This window comes from Leucopleurus acutus, assembly GCF_964270905.1.
Source record: "Leucopleurus acutus genome assembly, chromosome: 9".
NCBI lineage: Eukaryota > Metazoa > Chordata > Mammalia > Artiodactyla > Delphinidae > Leucopleurus > Leucopleurus acutus.
This window is the reverse complement of record NC_139144.1, coordinates 95,562,438-95,577,963: the sequence shown is the minus strand read 5'-3', so window position 1 is coordinate 95,577,963 and position 15,526 is coordinate 95,562,438. Positions and strand designations below refer to the sequence as shown.

General features: G+C 44.9%; 1 protein-coding gene across 5 annotated transcripts in view; it reads left to right on the top strand.

Moving 5' to 3' along the window:
- DENND2A (DENN domain containing 2A) overlaps window positions 1–15,526 on the top strand; it is a 103,240-nt gene that overhangs the window by 34,310 nt on the left and 53,404 nt on the right. For all 5 annotated transcript variants that reach the window (XM_082846980.1, XM_082846979.1, XM_082846978.1 and 2 more), the window contains 2 exons: window positions 12,274–12,401; window positions 13,971–14,092. In XM_082846980.1, the coding sequence (XP_082703106.1) occupies window positions 13,979–14,092 (114 nt within the window). In that variant the 5' untranslated portion in view covers window positions 12,274–12,401; window positions 13,971–13,978. The remainder of the gene's footprint in view (window positions 1–12,273; window positions 12,402–13,970; window positions 14,093–15,526) is intronic.

The window sequence follows — 15,526 nt, the reverse complement described above, 5'->3', positions numbered from 1 at the left end:
ATTTCTTATTGTTTCTAATTGTTTGTCAATTGTTCCTCTTGGACTTTCTGCGTATATAATCATATTGTCTGCAAAGAATTATCATTTTATGATTTACATCTCCAGATTCTTTCTCTTACTAAAGTGCACTGACTAATATTTTCATAACAGTGTGAAATAATAGTGCTGATAGCACTGGGCAGCTTTATCTCACCCCTAACTTTAGTGGTAATGCTTCTGGTGTTACTCTCAAGAACTCTTGTTGGAGTTATGTTTTCATGCTCTCAAGGTGGTGTTCATTGGTAATCCTTTTCTTACTAAGAGTTTAAAAAATTAGGATTGGGTTTTGTTAAATTACTTTTCAGAAACATTATATGATTGTGTGTTTCTTCTCCTTTGACCTATTAATAGTGAATTTATATCATACTATTTGGGGGATGAACTCCCACTTTGTTCTGGTTCATTATTCTTTTAATGCACAACTGAATTCTATTTGCTAATATTCTATTTAAGATTTTTTTAAGATTTATTATATTTTATTTAATTAATTAATTTATTTTTGGCTGTATGGGGTCTTTTGTTGTGGCGCGCAGGCTTCTTTCTCGTTGTGGTGTGCAGATTTTCTCTCACTAGTTGTGGCGTGTGGGCTCCAGGGTGCGTGGGCTCTAGTTTGCGGCATGTGGGCTGTAGTTGAGGTGCACAAGCTCAGTAGTTGTGGCGTGCAGGCCTGGTTGCCCTGCGGCATGTGGGATCCCAGTTCCCTCACCAGGGATCAAACCTGCATCCCCTGCATTGGAAGGTGATTCTTTACCACTGGACCACCAGGGAAGCCCCCTATTTAAGATTTTTGTACCAGTATTGTATAAATGGGACTGGTCTATACTTGGATTTTATTATACTAACTTTACCAGGCTTTGGTATCAGCATTATGTGATATCTATAGAAGAATTTACAGGCTTCCTTCTTTATGTGCTGAGAAGGTTTGAATCCACCTCCAATTCTAAATCCTTTCCCAAACCAGTGCCAACCTCAGGGCCCTAAGTGCCCTCGTGACTTTTCTGCTCCTGTCCCCAGTGCTTACCCAGAGTAGCCCTTCCGTGCCCTTTCCAGGCTATTCCTCCAAAGAGGCCCACTCTCCCAGGGGCAGCTTCCTTCTGGGAAATTGGTATCTTTCAGCTGTGTCATCACTGGGCAGACAGATCAACCTGGTGAACAGTTATTCCCATTATCTCTTCTCTCTTAGCTACCATCTGCTCTTTTCAGTCTTCCAGCATTTTCTTTAAAACCAGCTAAAGTTACTTAGTTTCAGTCCAAAGATGTAATTTTTCTTGGCCAGTTTGAATATGGTTGCATCAACTGTGTTTTAAGAATTTTGGCTTTGGATTTTTCGTTTTGTTTAAAATTGTACAATGGAGGTGATTAGGGCAAGATGTTCGCTTTCTACTCTTAAAAAACAAAGTATGCTCTTTATTGTGGTCCTATCGCTTACGAAAAAAAAAAAAGAAAAGACCCAACTCTGAATTTGGCAGGCTTCCTGTCCTCTCTGAGGCAGGAAAGCCAAGCCAAGGTTGAAGAAAGAAATGATTAAGGATTTTGAGGTTATGAGGGTTTAGAATTACACGGCCAGGCTGCGCGCTCCCGAGAACGTATTCAGCTTATTTTCATAGACCGTTAGTCCACCTCAGCAAGAGCCAAACCAATGGATTCAGATTCTCGGTTTGAGAAAATGTCTTTTTCTTTTTCTTCTCTTTCTCTCTTTCTGTTTTTCCCTGCTCTTTTTTCTTTTTTCCTCTTTTTTCTTCTCTTCCTCCTTCCTTCTGTCTCTTCTCTCTTCTTTCTTCATTTCTCTAAAGCCCCAGGAAATTAACTGCAAGGACTTATGCCTTCAATCCTAAAATGGAAAATGAGAAACCCTCAAATGTCAGGAAATTCCAAAGATAAGCTTCCTACAGCAGCATTAACTTGGTTATGTATATTTTATGGCATACGTTTAAAAACTTTGGCAGGAATGCCTTAAGGCTGACATTTAACAAGAAAAGTGATTATTTTTTAAGTGTAAGCAGCGTCCTGAATTCACATGGGTATGTGTGTCCAAAACGTTTTCATTCGAATTCAGATTGTTTTATTTTAGTTTAATATGATCACATGACAGAGCTTTTAGATCTTTATGAAACCAAATAACTATGTTGACCAAAATTTCAACTTTTCAACTGATTATTTTGGCATCACAGAGATTCAGCCTTTCCTTGGGGCTTTAGTGTAAGACTTTCAGAACTTTCTGAGGACATGAAACCTCAGTCATTATATGGCTGCCAAATCATACGGTACTGTTATTGATTCCATAATTTCCATCTACTCTAGGACTGATAGGGATCCCCACAGAAGTCTGGCTGGGCAGCAGCCCTCAGCTATCTTGGGTTTAGTCGTTAAAGTTAACGTACCAGCCACACTGTGGTCTGTCTCTGTCACTATCTGCCTCAGTCACCATGTCATCCATGAGGCAACTCTAACTACCATGTCTAAAAACTGAATGTTTAAAATTTTCAAAGGGGCAAATTGTTTGATTAATTTGAGATTTAGAGCAAAAGTAACTTTGAAAGCAGCTGAGAAGCTTGACTTTGTAAATTCATTTATTTCCATAGTAGTTTGCATTGGAAGACAAAGAGATGAGAGTAGAGAGGGTGGTTGTCATTTTACATTACAATAGTGATTGTCATGTCATTTCTCATGAGAAGGTGGAAATGGTTGGATTTTAGGTACAATGGTGGCTAAGGATAGTTTTTCTTCTGACATTTCTATTTTTGTATCCAGGATAGAGATAAGTGGAAACCCAACATGCGTAGTCATAGCCCTCGACAGAGGAGATACCCAGTAGCAGAGTGAGAGCTAAGAGCTGACATAAACATTCATTTAGCCCCCTACTCTGATCACCTGGTGGTGAGACAGGCTGGGACCTGGGACTCTTTGCTGCAGTGCTCAATGCTTGCACCTGGACAAACATCTCCTTGAGCAGCAAAATACAAAGAAACTATAAGGGACTAAAAATGACTGTGTGCATGTGCAGTTGGGACAAATTCTGGACAAAAGATACAAAGAGGCCAAAAAAACCCAACTGCCACTTTTGAAGAGCGGGAGGGAGAAAAAGTAGGGTACTGCGCATGTCCGCTGCATACAACACACCTAAGGGGTGGGAAACCCACCTAAACCATCCCTCTGGCCCGACCCCTGGACACACCCTAACCCTCACCCCATTTAAGGAACCAGCTCGCAGCCCCTTGAGCAAATGAGCAAACAAGGGAACCTGTTGTTTGTTCTCACTCCCCACTGCTGCAGCAGGGGCCCCAATAAAGTCTTGCCTGAATCTCTTTTCTGGCCTCTGATCAATTTCTATTGACTAAGGAGGCCAAGAACCCTGATCAGTAACAGTGGTATGAATGCCCTTCCCAAGGAGAAGAGCTGCCCCTGTTCACCGGGGATGGAGGAAAGAAGAGAGTCTGTGGCAGCTGGAGGTGGATGAGCGACTCAGAGCAAGGCATCCCTGGTTTATAGATCATCTGAATGGTGTTTTAGGTGGGTGCTGGGTCTCAGGCTGTCCAAGCAAATTTAAATACAGCTGAAAATAATTCTGGGGGAAATATGTTCAAACAATTGACTAAAAATTAGCTCTCAGAATACAGATAAAATATATCTTTACCCCAAAATAGGGATAAATTATAAGCAGTAAAGATGGCCATTAAAACCAGCTTTTAAAATATTCACTCACTTACTCAACCAACATTTTACTATACCTATGTAGTATTATGCTATCGCAATGAATAAGACAGACTCAGACCCTGCCCTCATGAAACTTACGTACTAGTAATAGTCAGAACTATACAACTGGTTATGTAACTAAGCACTCTCGGGGCAGTGAGGAAGCCTGTGGTACTGTGGGAATGTTCAGCAGGGGTAGCTAGCCTGTCATGGAAACCTCGCCAGCTCAGAGAGGAAGTGACACTCATACAAGGCCTAAGGTTCCCAGGCAAGGGGGTGGGCTGGGAAATGGGTGTGTGTGTGTGTGTGTGTGTGTGTGTGCGCGCGCGCGCGCGCAGTTTGAGTGGACAAACAAGCAGAGGCCCTGGGGCAAGAAAGAATTTAGCACACTGGAGGACTGAAAGGCAGGGGGTGGGCCAGAGGGGTAGGAAGAGTGTGAGCTGAGGCCCAGAAGCCCTCTGGAGTCAGCTCTGGAAGAGCCTTGGAGCCCAGGCGAGGGTGTTGACCTGTTACCGAAGAGGAATGGGAAGCATCTGGAAGTGTCCAAGAAGGGGAGAGACACAATCCGATTTGCGTTCCTAAGAGGTTGCCCCACCCCACAGCTGCGGGGAGACTGGAAGGGGCACCAGTGGACAGGGTGGGTAGTTGGGGCGGGTGGGAGGGAGATCAAGGAGGTTTTGGGGTTACCCTGTGGTATAACTGCAGTGGGGGTTGAGAGAAGTGGGTGGATCCCAGGGATACTTTGCAGGTAGAACTCGTTAGTTGGTTAGATGTGGGCAGTGTTCGAGAGGGAAGGTTGCACAGGACTTCCAGGGTTAAGGCGTAAACACGTGGATGGATGGTGATGGCCTTTGCCGAGATGGCAGCACTGGAGAGGGAGCTGGTCCTCGTGAGGGAGTGGGGAATGGTGGTATGAGTTCAACTTCGGATTTGTTCATTTTGAGCTTCTCTTGCATCATCTAAACGGAGATGTGGGATGAGCTCTTACTTTAGTACTTCGTTTACAAAATATGGAAAAGTCACAAATAACATTCAAAATGCGGGCTTCCCTGGTGGCACAGTGGTTGAGAGTCCGCCTGCCGATGCAGGGGACACGGGTTCATGCCCCGGTCCGGGAAGATCCCACATGCCACGGAGCGGCTGGGCCCGTGAGCCATGGCCGTTGAACCTGCACGTCCGGAGCCTGTGCTCTGCAACGGGGGAGGCCACAACAGTGAGAGGCCCGTGTGCCGCGAACAAAAACAAAAACAAAAACATTCAAAATGCTACTTGAAATTACACTATTTTGCTGGGGGACACCACACAGCTTGCCGGATCTTAGTTCCCCAACCAGGGATCCAACCTGTGCCCCCTACGGTGGAAGCGCAGAGTCCCAGTCACTGGACCTCGAGGAAATACATTCCCAGGGACTTCTTACCGTGCATCACCAGCTGTGAGCTCAATTCCACCCTTTAAGAGGTGCTTATTAAACATGCAGCTGGATGTGGAACAAACGTGGAAATGTTTAAACGAGAGAGAAGCCAATTTGGATGTGGTTATCATTAGCCTTTCAAAATTTCCTTTCAAAGTTAATGTGTAAATAACGGTATTAAAACCTTTTTTTCAAGTAAATAATATTTTCATGGAAAAGACTTAGCTAAATGATTGGATGATTAGTTTAATCATATGTCTCCTCTTTGGGACCCTAATCACCGACTTGAACCTCAGAACCAAAGGACTGCAGTCCTTGGAGGCATTTATGCAGATTATAGAAATAGTGCTGAGGAGGAACCAACCATTTAATAAAGCTAATGTTTGCAAACATGTCACCAACACAGGACAATGAGAAATCAAACTTCGTGATTGGAATTTTGTTTTCCCACTGCCTCTAGAAGCTGGGCATGTAAGGATTTCTGGTTTCTTCTTGATCTTGGATGGACAGTAGCTTCATGTTGATTTAAAGTTTGCCTTTCAGGCTTCCTGTATAAGAATTAACCAACTAAAACCCAACATTTTAATACAGAAATGGAACTACTATTTAAGAAATGCTGTGATGAATTCTTTTGCAAATTAAATAAGAGTTTTGCACTGTGAATAACCATCCTCTAATCAGCTTTTTTTTTTTATTAATGGAAGTTTGTAACATTTTAAAAGTGGGCTTTTCTAATACTGTTTAGATTGGTGGTACCTTTTATGTGTTGGTAATCAAATGCAAAATATGGCTGATATCTTGTTTTAGCATCTTGTTCTCAGAAATATGGAAAGATCATAAAAGAAATTCAAACTATAGCTTGAAATCCCAGGGTATCTGACAGCAGCCATTTGGATTACAGGCTAATCCCATCCTAACAAACCCCAACAGATGATCCAGATTCTTGATTGTGCCACATATGCTCTAAATAAGTGAGCCATCCGCTGGGACTTGGAGAGCCTTTAGCATACAAACATCTTTATTGTTAGGGCATTTATTATTATTATTTTTTTAACATCTTTATTGGGGTATAATTGCTTTACAGTGGTGTGTTAGTTTCTGCTTTATAATGAAGTGAATCAGTTACACATATACATATGTTCCCATATCTCTTCCCTCTTGCGTCTCCCAGGTCATTTATTATTAAAACATTTGAACTATTAAGATATTATTTCATAAATATTTTATAATAATTTTATTATTTTAAAATTTGACCTATAAAAATATTGCTTCACTGGTACCTCAAATGATGTTTTTAAAAATAAATAATGGAGCTTCCCCAGTGGCGCAGTGATTGAGAATCCGCCTGCCAATGCAGGGGACACGGGTTCGATCCCTGGCCCGGGAAGATCCCACATGCCACGGAGGAACTAAGCTCGTGTGCCACAACTACTGAGCCTGTGCTCTAGAGCCTGTGAGCCACAACTACTGAGCCTGCGTGCCACAACTACTGAAGCCCGCGTGCCTAGAGCCCGTGCTCCACAATGAGGGAAACCACTGCAATGAGAAGCCCGTGCACCACAACAAAGAGTAGCCGCCGCTCGCCGCAACTCGAGAAAGCCCGCATGCAGCAACGAAGACCCAACACAGCCAAAAATAAATAAATAAAAATTAAAAAAATAAAAATAAATAATGATAGGGCTTCCCTGCTGGCGCAGTGGTTAAGAATTGCCTGCCAATGCAGGGGACACGGGTTCGAGCCCCGGCCCAGGAAGATCCCACATGCTGCAGAGCAACTAAGCCCATGCGCCACAACTACTGAGCCTGTGCTCTAGAGCCCACGAGCCACAACTACTGAGCCCGCGAGCCACAACTACTGAAGCTTGCACACCTAGAGCCCGTGCTCCGCAACAACAGAATCCACTGCAATGAGAAGCCTGCGCACTGCAATGAAGAGTAGCCCCTGCTTGCCGCAACTAGAGAAAGCCCGTGCGTGGCAACAAAGTCCCAACGCAGCCATAAATAAATAAATAAAATTTTAAAAATAAATAGTGATAGGGCTTTCCTCTTGGCACAGTGGTTAAGAATCTGCCTGCCAATGCAGCGGACACGCTTTCGATCCCTGGTCTGGGAAGATCCCACATGCGGTGGAGCAGCTGAGCCTGTGCACCACAGCTACTGAGACTGCTCTCTATAGCCCGCGAGCCACAACTACTGAAGCCTGCGTGCCTAGAGCCCGTGCTCCACAACAAGAGAAGCCACCACAATGAGAAGCCCATGTACTGCAGCAAAGAGTAGCCCCCACTCACCACAACTAGAGAAAGCATGCGCTCAGCAATGAAGACCCAACGCAGCCAAAAATAAATAAATAAATTTATAATAAATAACGATAGAGCTCTCTCCATGGCAAAGCAAGGCACAGCTGCAGCCCCTTTCTGCAATCAAAGAAAAGGCCCACCTTAGCCAACGTCATGCTGGAATCCTAGGCAGTCAAGGCTTTAGCTGTAGGCAGTGGCCACCACCCTCTCCCTCTGCTGCTGGGAGTGGACTTCCTGCTATTGTGGCAGAAACTGCTCAGCTCCCAGTGAAGTGACTCCCCACCTGTCCTCTCTTTTCCCTGTGAGGATTCATAGCATCTCTTCATCGTATAGTTTAGTTACATTATGGGAAATAGAGGGCTTGCCTGGGCAATGCTCAGTAATGTGTAATATGGTTTTATAGAGGAAATTAGTTTGGGAATTCCCTGGCGGTCCAGTGGTTAGGACTCCGTGCTCTCACTGCCGAGGGCCCCTGGTTCAGTCCCTGATTGGGGAACTAAGATCCCACAAGCCACACAGCCAAATAAAAAACAAAAAAATAGTTCAAGTTCCTAACAGTAAACTTTGGAAACTCGACCTGATTTAATTTGGGGACTGTGACTGCAGCTTTCCTCCTGCCTTGCCTTACTTGTGTGCTCTGCATAATGCCTGTCTTTTTTTTTTTTTTTAATTTATGTATTTTTGGCTGTGTTGGGTCTTCCTTGCTGAGCATGGGCTTTCTCTAGTTGCAATGTGTGGGCTTCTCATTGCGGTGGCTTCTCTTGTTGCAGAGCACGGGCTCTAGGCACACGGGCTTCAGTAGTTGTGGCTCGCAAGCTCAGTAGTTGTGGCTCGTGGGTTCTAGAGCGCAGGCTCAGTAGTTGTGGAGCACGGGCTTAGTTGCTCCGCAGCGTGTGGGATCTTCCCCGCCCAAGGCTTGAACCTGTGTCCCCTGCATTGGCAGGCGGATTCTTAACCACTGTACCACCAGGGAAGTCCAGTGCCTGTCTTTTTAAGAGCACCAATCTCCAACCAGATTTCCTGGGTTCTCCCAAAGTGACTTTGAGCAATTTACCTTATGTCTCTATACCTGTTTTCTCATGCATAACATGTGTATAATAATAGTAATCTTTCACAAGGTTGTTGTAAAGTTTGAATGTGCTGATCCAAGACAAGCACTTGATCAGTACACAGTAAGTACTGACTGAATGATTCTGTGGTCTCTGAACAGTTTGCACTTTCCCTACCACGGAGCGTACATGCTGAGGACTAGCTAACGTAACTTGGTTTGCTCAGCAGGGGAAACCCAGGAGTTCTGGGCCACACCTCCCACCCCAATCAGCTGCCTGGCTGATGCCAGCCTGGGCTAATGGAAACTGGACTAGGAAATGTTCAGAGTGGGGTCACAGCACAACCCATTCCCATCTTAGAGAAAACGGCTCAGACCTGCTTTCCCCCAGGTCCCATCTGCGAGAGCTCTGAACCTCAGTCCTTCTTCTCCCCACTGGACACCTCAAGGGGAGAAAGAAGGGGCTCATGGATTAGTGTCCCTTTTTTTGGGCACAAACTTCTTTTCATAAGTCAGAACCCTGGGTCACTGGTGACGGTTTCAGCCTTGTGGCCTGACTTAAGGCCATAGAGCTCCAGCCTAGAAGCCCATCTTTGTGCTCCTGTCCTAAGTGCCGCGTTCAAGTTCATAAAGGAATGAGGGTGGGGTGGAGATAAGGGGTGATGAATTCAGTTGTGTAGATATTAAAGTATAGAACCCAATGAATTCCCCGGTTGTCCAGCACTTTCACTGCTGTGGGCCCAGGTTCAATCCCGGGTCGGGGAACTAAGATCCCGCAAGCTGTGCAGTGCAGCCAAAAAAAAAAAAAAGTATGAAGCCTGAAGAGGAGAAGCTTTGGGAAATACCTATAGCCCAGAAAAAGAAAGAGGTAGAGAGCTGCCAGTGCAAGCCCAGGAAGAGCGGTCTGACAAGGCAAGTAGAGTTAGGGCAGCTCTGCACCCGCCTCCTCAAACCATCAGGGGGGCCGGTTTGCAGGTGTTTCCAACCCTTTGCCAAAAGATGCTTCTGTAAAATATAATAAAAAAAAGAATTACCAGAGGAATGTAATGAAAAAAGACGTCAGTATACAAACCTCAGTTTTTTTGTTTTGTTTTTTTTAAGTTCATTCTGTCAAATTGTTTGAAAAGTTCCTAAACGCTTTCTCTCAATTTCTGTACTTATCTTGTCAAGGACCGGAAACAGTTGGCACCCCAGCTCTGGCCCACAGATTGCACTTTGAGCACTGCTACCTTATGCTGTAGAAACCAAGTGGTGTCACGTAATGAAAGGACCGAGAAAGTTGTTAGGTTCTACCAGAAACTCACTAGTGACCTTTAGGAGGAATTTCAGGAAAGGGATGCACACGGACAGGTTGAGAGGGTAAGGGAAAGGAAAAACGAGTGAACTGTGGTAAACTAAGAGAATAATCTCTGCTCCTCCTCCCCTCCCCTTAGTTAAAAATGTTGGCAAGGGCTTCCTTGGTGGCGTAGTGGTTGGGAGTCCGCCTGCCGTTGCAGGGGGCACGGGTTCGTGCCCTGGTCCGGGAAGATCCCACATGCCGCGGAGCGGCTAGGCCCGTGAGCCATGGCTGCTGAGCCTGCGCGTCCGGAGCCTGTGCTCTGCAATGGGAGAGGCCACGGCAGTGAGAGGCCCACGTACCGCAAAAAAAAAAAAAAAAATTTTTTTTGGCAAGGAAGGTGAGAAATAGCAGAACCACAAAGGTCATTGCTCCAAATGAAAGCTTTTTAAGATAGAGGAAACCTGTGCATGTTAAAGAAGGAGAGAAAGAAGCTAGTGGAGAGGGAAAGATTTCAAATGCAAGAAATCCCCAAAGCTTGGAAAGCAGGCAGATGGCCTCTGCTTGGTTCTGCTGTCTCATTGCCTGGCACTCTCCACCCTGTTCCCTGCAGCCCAGCCATGCTGTCTGTCTGTCTGCCGTTTCCTGAAATGCACCGAGCTCTCTCTGTAGACTCAGGACTTTCCCACATGCTTTTCCCTCTTTTTGGAATGCTCTTCCACTGACTAAGTTCTTTTTATCCTTCAAGGCTCAGCTTCAATGAGTGACTTTCTCATAGAGGCCTCCCTTGATGCATCCCACAACCTACACTGAGCCTTCCTCAACATCCTCGCAACCTGTGCTTTTCCATCACTGAACTTAACCCAGTTTATAATTCTGTTTATCTGTGTGTGAGCTGGTTGAACATTGTCTTCCTCCCTAGAATGTAAGCTCTTTGAGGCACGGACTCTGGCTGTTTTAGTCCTCATTTTTCAAACCCTGAGCACAGTGCCTCCCACACAGTAAATGTTCATATAAAGCCCTGGCTGCATAAACAACTAATAGCACCACGACAGATAATAATAGCTAACATTTGTTGAGGGCTTATTAGGTGCCAAGGACTTTACAAACGTCCTCTGTTCTATGGACAGTCCTATGAGATAATTACTATTTTTACAAATCAGGACACTGAGTTTGAGCTCAGGTAGTTTATCCAAGTTGAAAAGACTTGTGAATGAGGGATTCGGGATCTGTGTCCAGATTTGTTTAATCCTAGAGCCACCAGAGGGGCACTTTCTCCCGGGGCTGGAAGTGTGGGTGAGGAAACAAGGACGCTCTGCATTTCACAGCAGTTAGCTGCAATGTGCCATCTGGCATGCGCAGAACACTGTACTAGACACATGTGAACACAGTGAGAGAGAAGAGCGGTGATTCCTGAGCCAGAGGAGGGCTGTGAGCATCTGGACCCTGTACCAGAAGGAGTGAGGGGCCAGGACCAAGTCAGCTCAGGGATGTGCCCTGTTTAACGTGGGTGGACTGCATGTTCACCTAAATTCCATTCACAGAAGGCCCAGGTGTGTTCAGCAGAAATTCCTGATAAATCTGCTTGGGGCCAGAAGAACGTGAGCCTCTGGAGCCTGAGTGGGCAGGACTGTTCTGCTCCAACAGGGAGAAGTTGTGGGTTACTTTGGAGAAGGATAGAGAGAGAAGAAAAAGGGAGGAGGTGGAGTGAACCTGTGAGATGGGTGATGTTTTGTATGTTTCATAATATGACCCACCTCATGATCTCCCAAGTGTTCCATAGAGTTACAAAAGATCATAGAAACTCAAGGTGACTGGCTCTGTGTGTGTGTGTGTGTGTGTGTGTGTGTGTGTGTGTGTGAGCTGGAGAAGGGGCTAGATTTCACAGTAGAGTCAATACCAGCAGAACAGGGACAGCCCGTGGATGTAAGATGGGGGGGAGGGTGGCGGTGAGCCAGGCCCCAGACAGAGCCCCGGGCACATTTGCACAGATCTCAGGGTGGGGTGGGGTGCCTCAACTGGCCCTTGGGTTTCTGATAACGACTTGGGTGAGAGAAGGGGGAGGTGCTCAGGCTTCTTGTCGGCTCTGAATTGGCCATTACTACTCCTTTGTGTTTATTAATGTGTGCTCTGTAAACACTAGAACATTTGAAAAATCCAGAAAAGTAAAAGTGAAGAGAAGACACCAGTCGTCCCTCAGTCCTGAGATAGCAGCTCTATGTTTCACTTCCCTTCTTTTTATCTTCTATGTCTATGTTTACTTACAAAGTTGGGATTGTATTTTATATTATACTTTACTATCTTTAGCTGGCATAATAGCATAAACATTCTCACAAGTAAAAACCACATCTCATATTTGAGGATTTTCACACTTTCTTATAAAGAACAGAGTTGATTTCAGTATTGGAAATCTTTGCAAGAAAAAAAAACATTTTGGCATGTATTCTCTGAACCAGCCTAATTTGATTTGAGTTCTCGGTTTTTTTTCTTCCCACCTTGTACAACCCAGAAAGTCCTATGAGTTTGAAGACTTACTGCAGTCTTCCTCTGAGAACAGCAGAGTGGACTGGTACGCACAGACTAAGCTGGGGCTCACACGCACTTTATCGGAGGAGAACGTCTATGAGGACATTCTAGGTAAGAGGCCAAAATGTTTGAGTGAGTCTGTCTATGAGAAGGAAGAGGGAGGAAATGGGGGCTGGCTGCTTGAAATACACACACACACACACACACACAGTCACACTCAAAGACAAACATGTACTCAAATGAATGAGAGATCAGTGGAGTGGGGAGGAAGGGCTGGCGATGAACGGCCAAGGAGGCAGTGTGATACAGCGGGAGGCACACGAGACCTGGAGCCTCAATATCCATGACTGAATCTTGGCTCTGCTACTTGTGAGCTGTGTGACATTAAGCTGGTGACTTAACATCTCTGAACTTCAATTCTCTCATCTCTGTACTAGGGAGGATGACAGCTACTTTACAGGGTTGTTTGAGGGCTGAAGAAAATGGTATGTAAAATACCTGGTTTATAACAGACTCTCAGTGAATTGTAGGCATTACTGAATGAAAGAAAACCAAAGACCACCGTACTCTTTCCAAAACTGTAGGAATGTGGCAGTAACGGCATCACAATTCAGACTGAAATGAATGTCTTCTATTTAAAAAGTAACTTTGGCCTTGCTCTAAAGAATTCTGTGATTCCAAAATGGGGCTCAGATTCACAGAGCTTTTGTGCATTTAGGTTTGGTGAGTTAAATAATCTCCAGGGAGGATCACAGTTTCAGTAAGGTGTAAACCCAGACCGTGTCTGCATATGTTGAGGGCGGCAGTGGGGGAGAAATGAGCTGAGGAAGAAACGCTTCTGTGTCCCTATGCAAGGGACAGAGCAGGCATATATAAATGTACTTACATGCATGCAGTCATCAACACTAGAAGAAACTCCATGGTAGGAGGAAACATGAGACTTAAGGAAGGGCGTACACTAAGCCGAGCTATTTGAATTGCTTTGTCCAAGCTGCCAGAGATGGGTTCCTGCCAAAGCAGTAGGCTTCCCAAATCCAAAGTGGGTGAGATCTAGACTTCTCTTAGCAGTGTGTACCTGATAGAGAAGCTTTCAGTTACAAGGAACAGAAAACCCAGCTGAAACAACAAAGGGAGTTTGTTGGCTCATGTGACCAGAACTGGCTTTTTCTTCCTCATTTCTTACCTCTCATGTTAGCTCCATTCTCAGCAGGTTTCCCACGATCCCCATGATGGCTGCCGTTGGCTCCCCAGAATCTGTGCCTTGCAGCGAGAAGGGAAAGCCTGTGTCCTGCAAGTCCCAGCAAACATCCTGAGGTTCACTCTGATGAGACTGATTTAGGTCCCTAGTTCACCTTCAGAGCCCAGGAATGCCATGCAGCAATTGGCTTAGGCTTGGAATATGAGCCCTTCCCAGAGTTGGTCACTGAGGCAGGGATTCGGGATACTCAGATTGGCTTAAACCCTGAAACTGGGAGTGGAGTTAATCTCACATTTCTAAGAATAGGGAGTCAGGGAGTTATCCCAGTGAAAACCAAGGTCTGTTACCAAGAGGAAGGTTAAATGGATAGCAAGACAACAGACATCCCCACAAGGAGAGACCTGATAAGGTGTTGGGTCGTGATCTGATAAGGAGAACTTCCTTAGTGTTCCCAGTTTCTAATCCGTTGCCTTTGACTGCAGATCCACCAATGAAGGAAAATCCTTATGAGGACGTTGAGTTACATGGTCGATGCCTCGGGAAGAAGTGTGTCTTGAATTTTCCAGGTTCTCCCACCTCTTCCATCCCTGACACACCCACCAAGGTATGAGCCCCAGAGGAGCAGTGGGGGAGAGGGGTCCCCAGCACCACGGCCTTGAGCAGGCTGGAGTTCTGGCTTACACTGGAATGCCAGGCCACCCTCACTGCCAGGCTCCTGGATTTACACATCGGCAGCCTGCCTCCTCTTCCTGCCTCTAGTTCTCTTGGAACCCCTCTGCTCAACAAGGCTTTCTAAAGTGTCATTTTAGCTTCTAGGTCAGAATTCTCCCCAGCTGAGTAAATAAGATAGTACATCCATGTTATACAGCTATAAAGAAGAATGTCCTGACATAAAACAAACTCATATATGTTTGTGAATGTACAAGAATATCTCTGTAAGGGTCCCTAAGAATGAGTAAGTGGGTACCTCTGTGGAGTTGTCTGAGTGTCTGAGTATCTGGAGGTCAGGAAAGAAGACTGACATTTTCACAGAATATCTTTTTGAACCTTTTGCAGTTTTGTACTATGTGCATACAGATAATATTACTGTATTCACATACATGATAACTTCAACACATTGCCTACAGAACTGAGTTCATATTCTTTCTTCTTTTTTTTTGCGTATGTAGTTTTATTTATAATGGTCCCAACTGGAAACAACCCCAATATCCTTCAGTGGGTGAACAGTTACATATAGTATAGTACATTCATATGATGGAATACTGTTCATCAATAAAAAGGAATAAGCTATTGATGTATACAACAACCTGGATAAATCTCCAGAGAATGATGGCAAGTGAAAAAAGCCACTCCCATAGAGTTACATGATTCCGTTTATATAACATTTTTGAAAGGACAGAATTGTAGGAACAGAGAACAGATTAGTATGAATTCATATTCTTTAGCATAGCATTAAATTTCCTTCATAATTGATCCCTGGTTACCATTTCCCGCAGTTCTATGTACAAAATCTTCTCTCCAGCCAAAGCCTACTAACTGCCCCTCTGATATTGTAGCCCCAGGATCAGCAAACTTTTTCTCTAAAGAACCAGAGATCTGGTTATATATGATGATATACGATCTCTGTCGTAACTACTCAGCGCTGCCATCGCGGTGCAGAGCAGCCACAGACTATATGCAAACCAGTAAGTGAAGCTGTGTTTTATTTATGGACACTGAAGTTAGATTTTATATAATTTTCATGTGTCATGAAATATATATATATATTTTTAGCCATTTAAAAGTGAAAATATTCTTAGTTCATGGCCTGTACAAAAACAGGTGACGGGCCAGATGTGGCCCATAGGCCGTAATTTGCCCACCCCTGTACTAGGTCATTTCTACCTCTGCCCTTGGCTCTTGCCTGGACCTCTCCCTTCCCATCCTTTAAGGCCCAGTTCAATCATGCCTCCTTCAGGAAGGTTCCAGGTCATCCCAGTCCCTGGGACTTGTTCCCCCTGTACTTGCCTGCAACACTCAGTGGGTTAAGCATTCATTT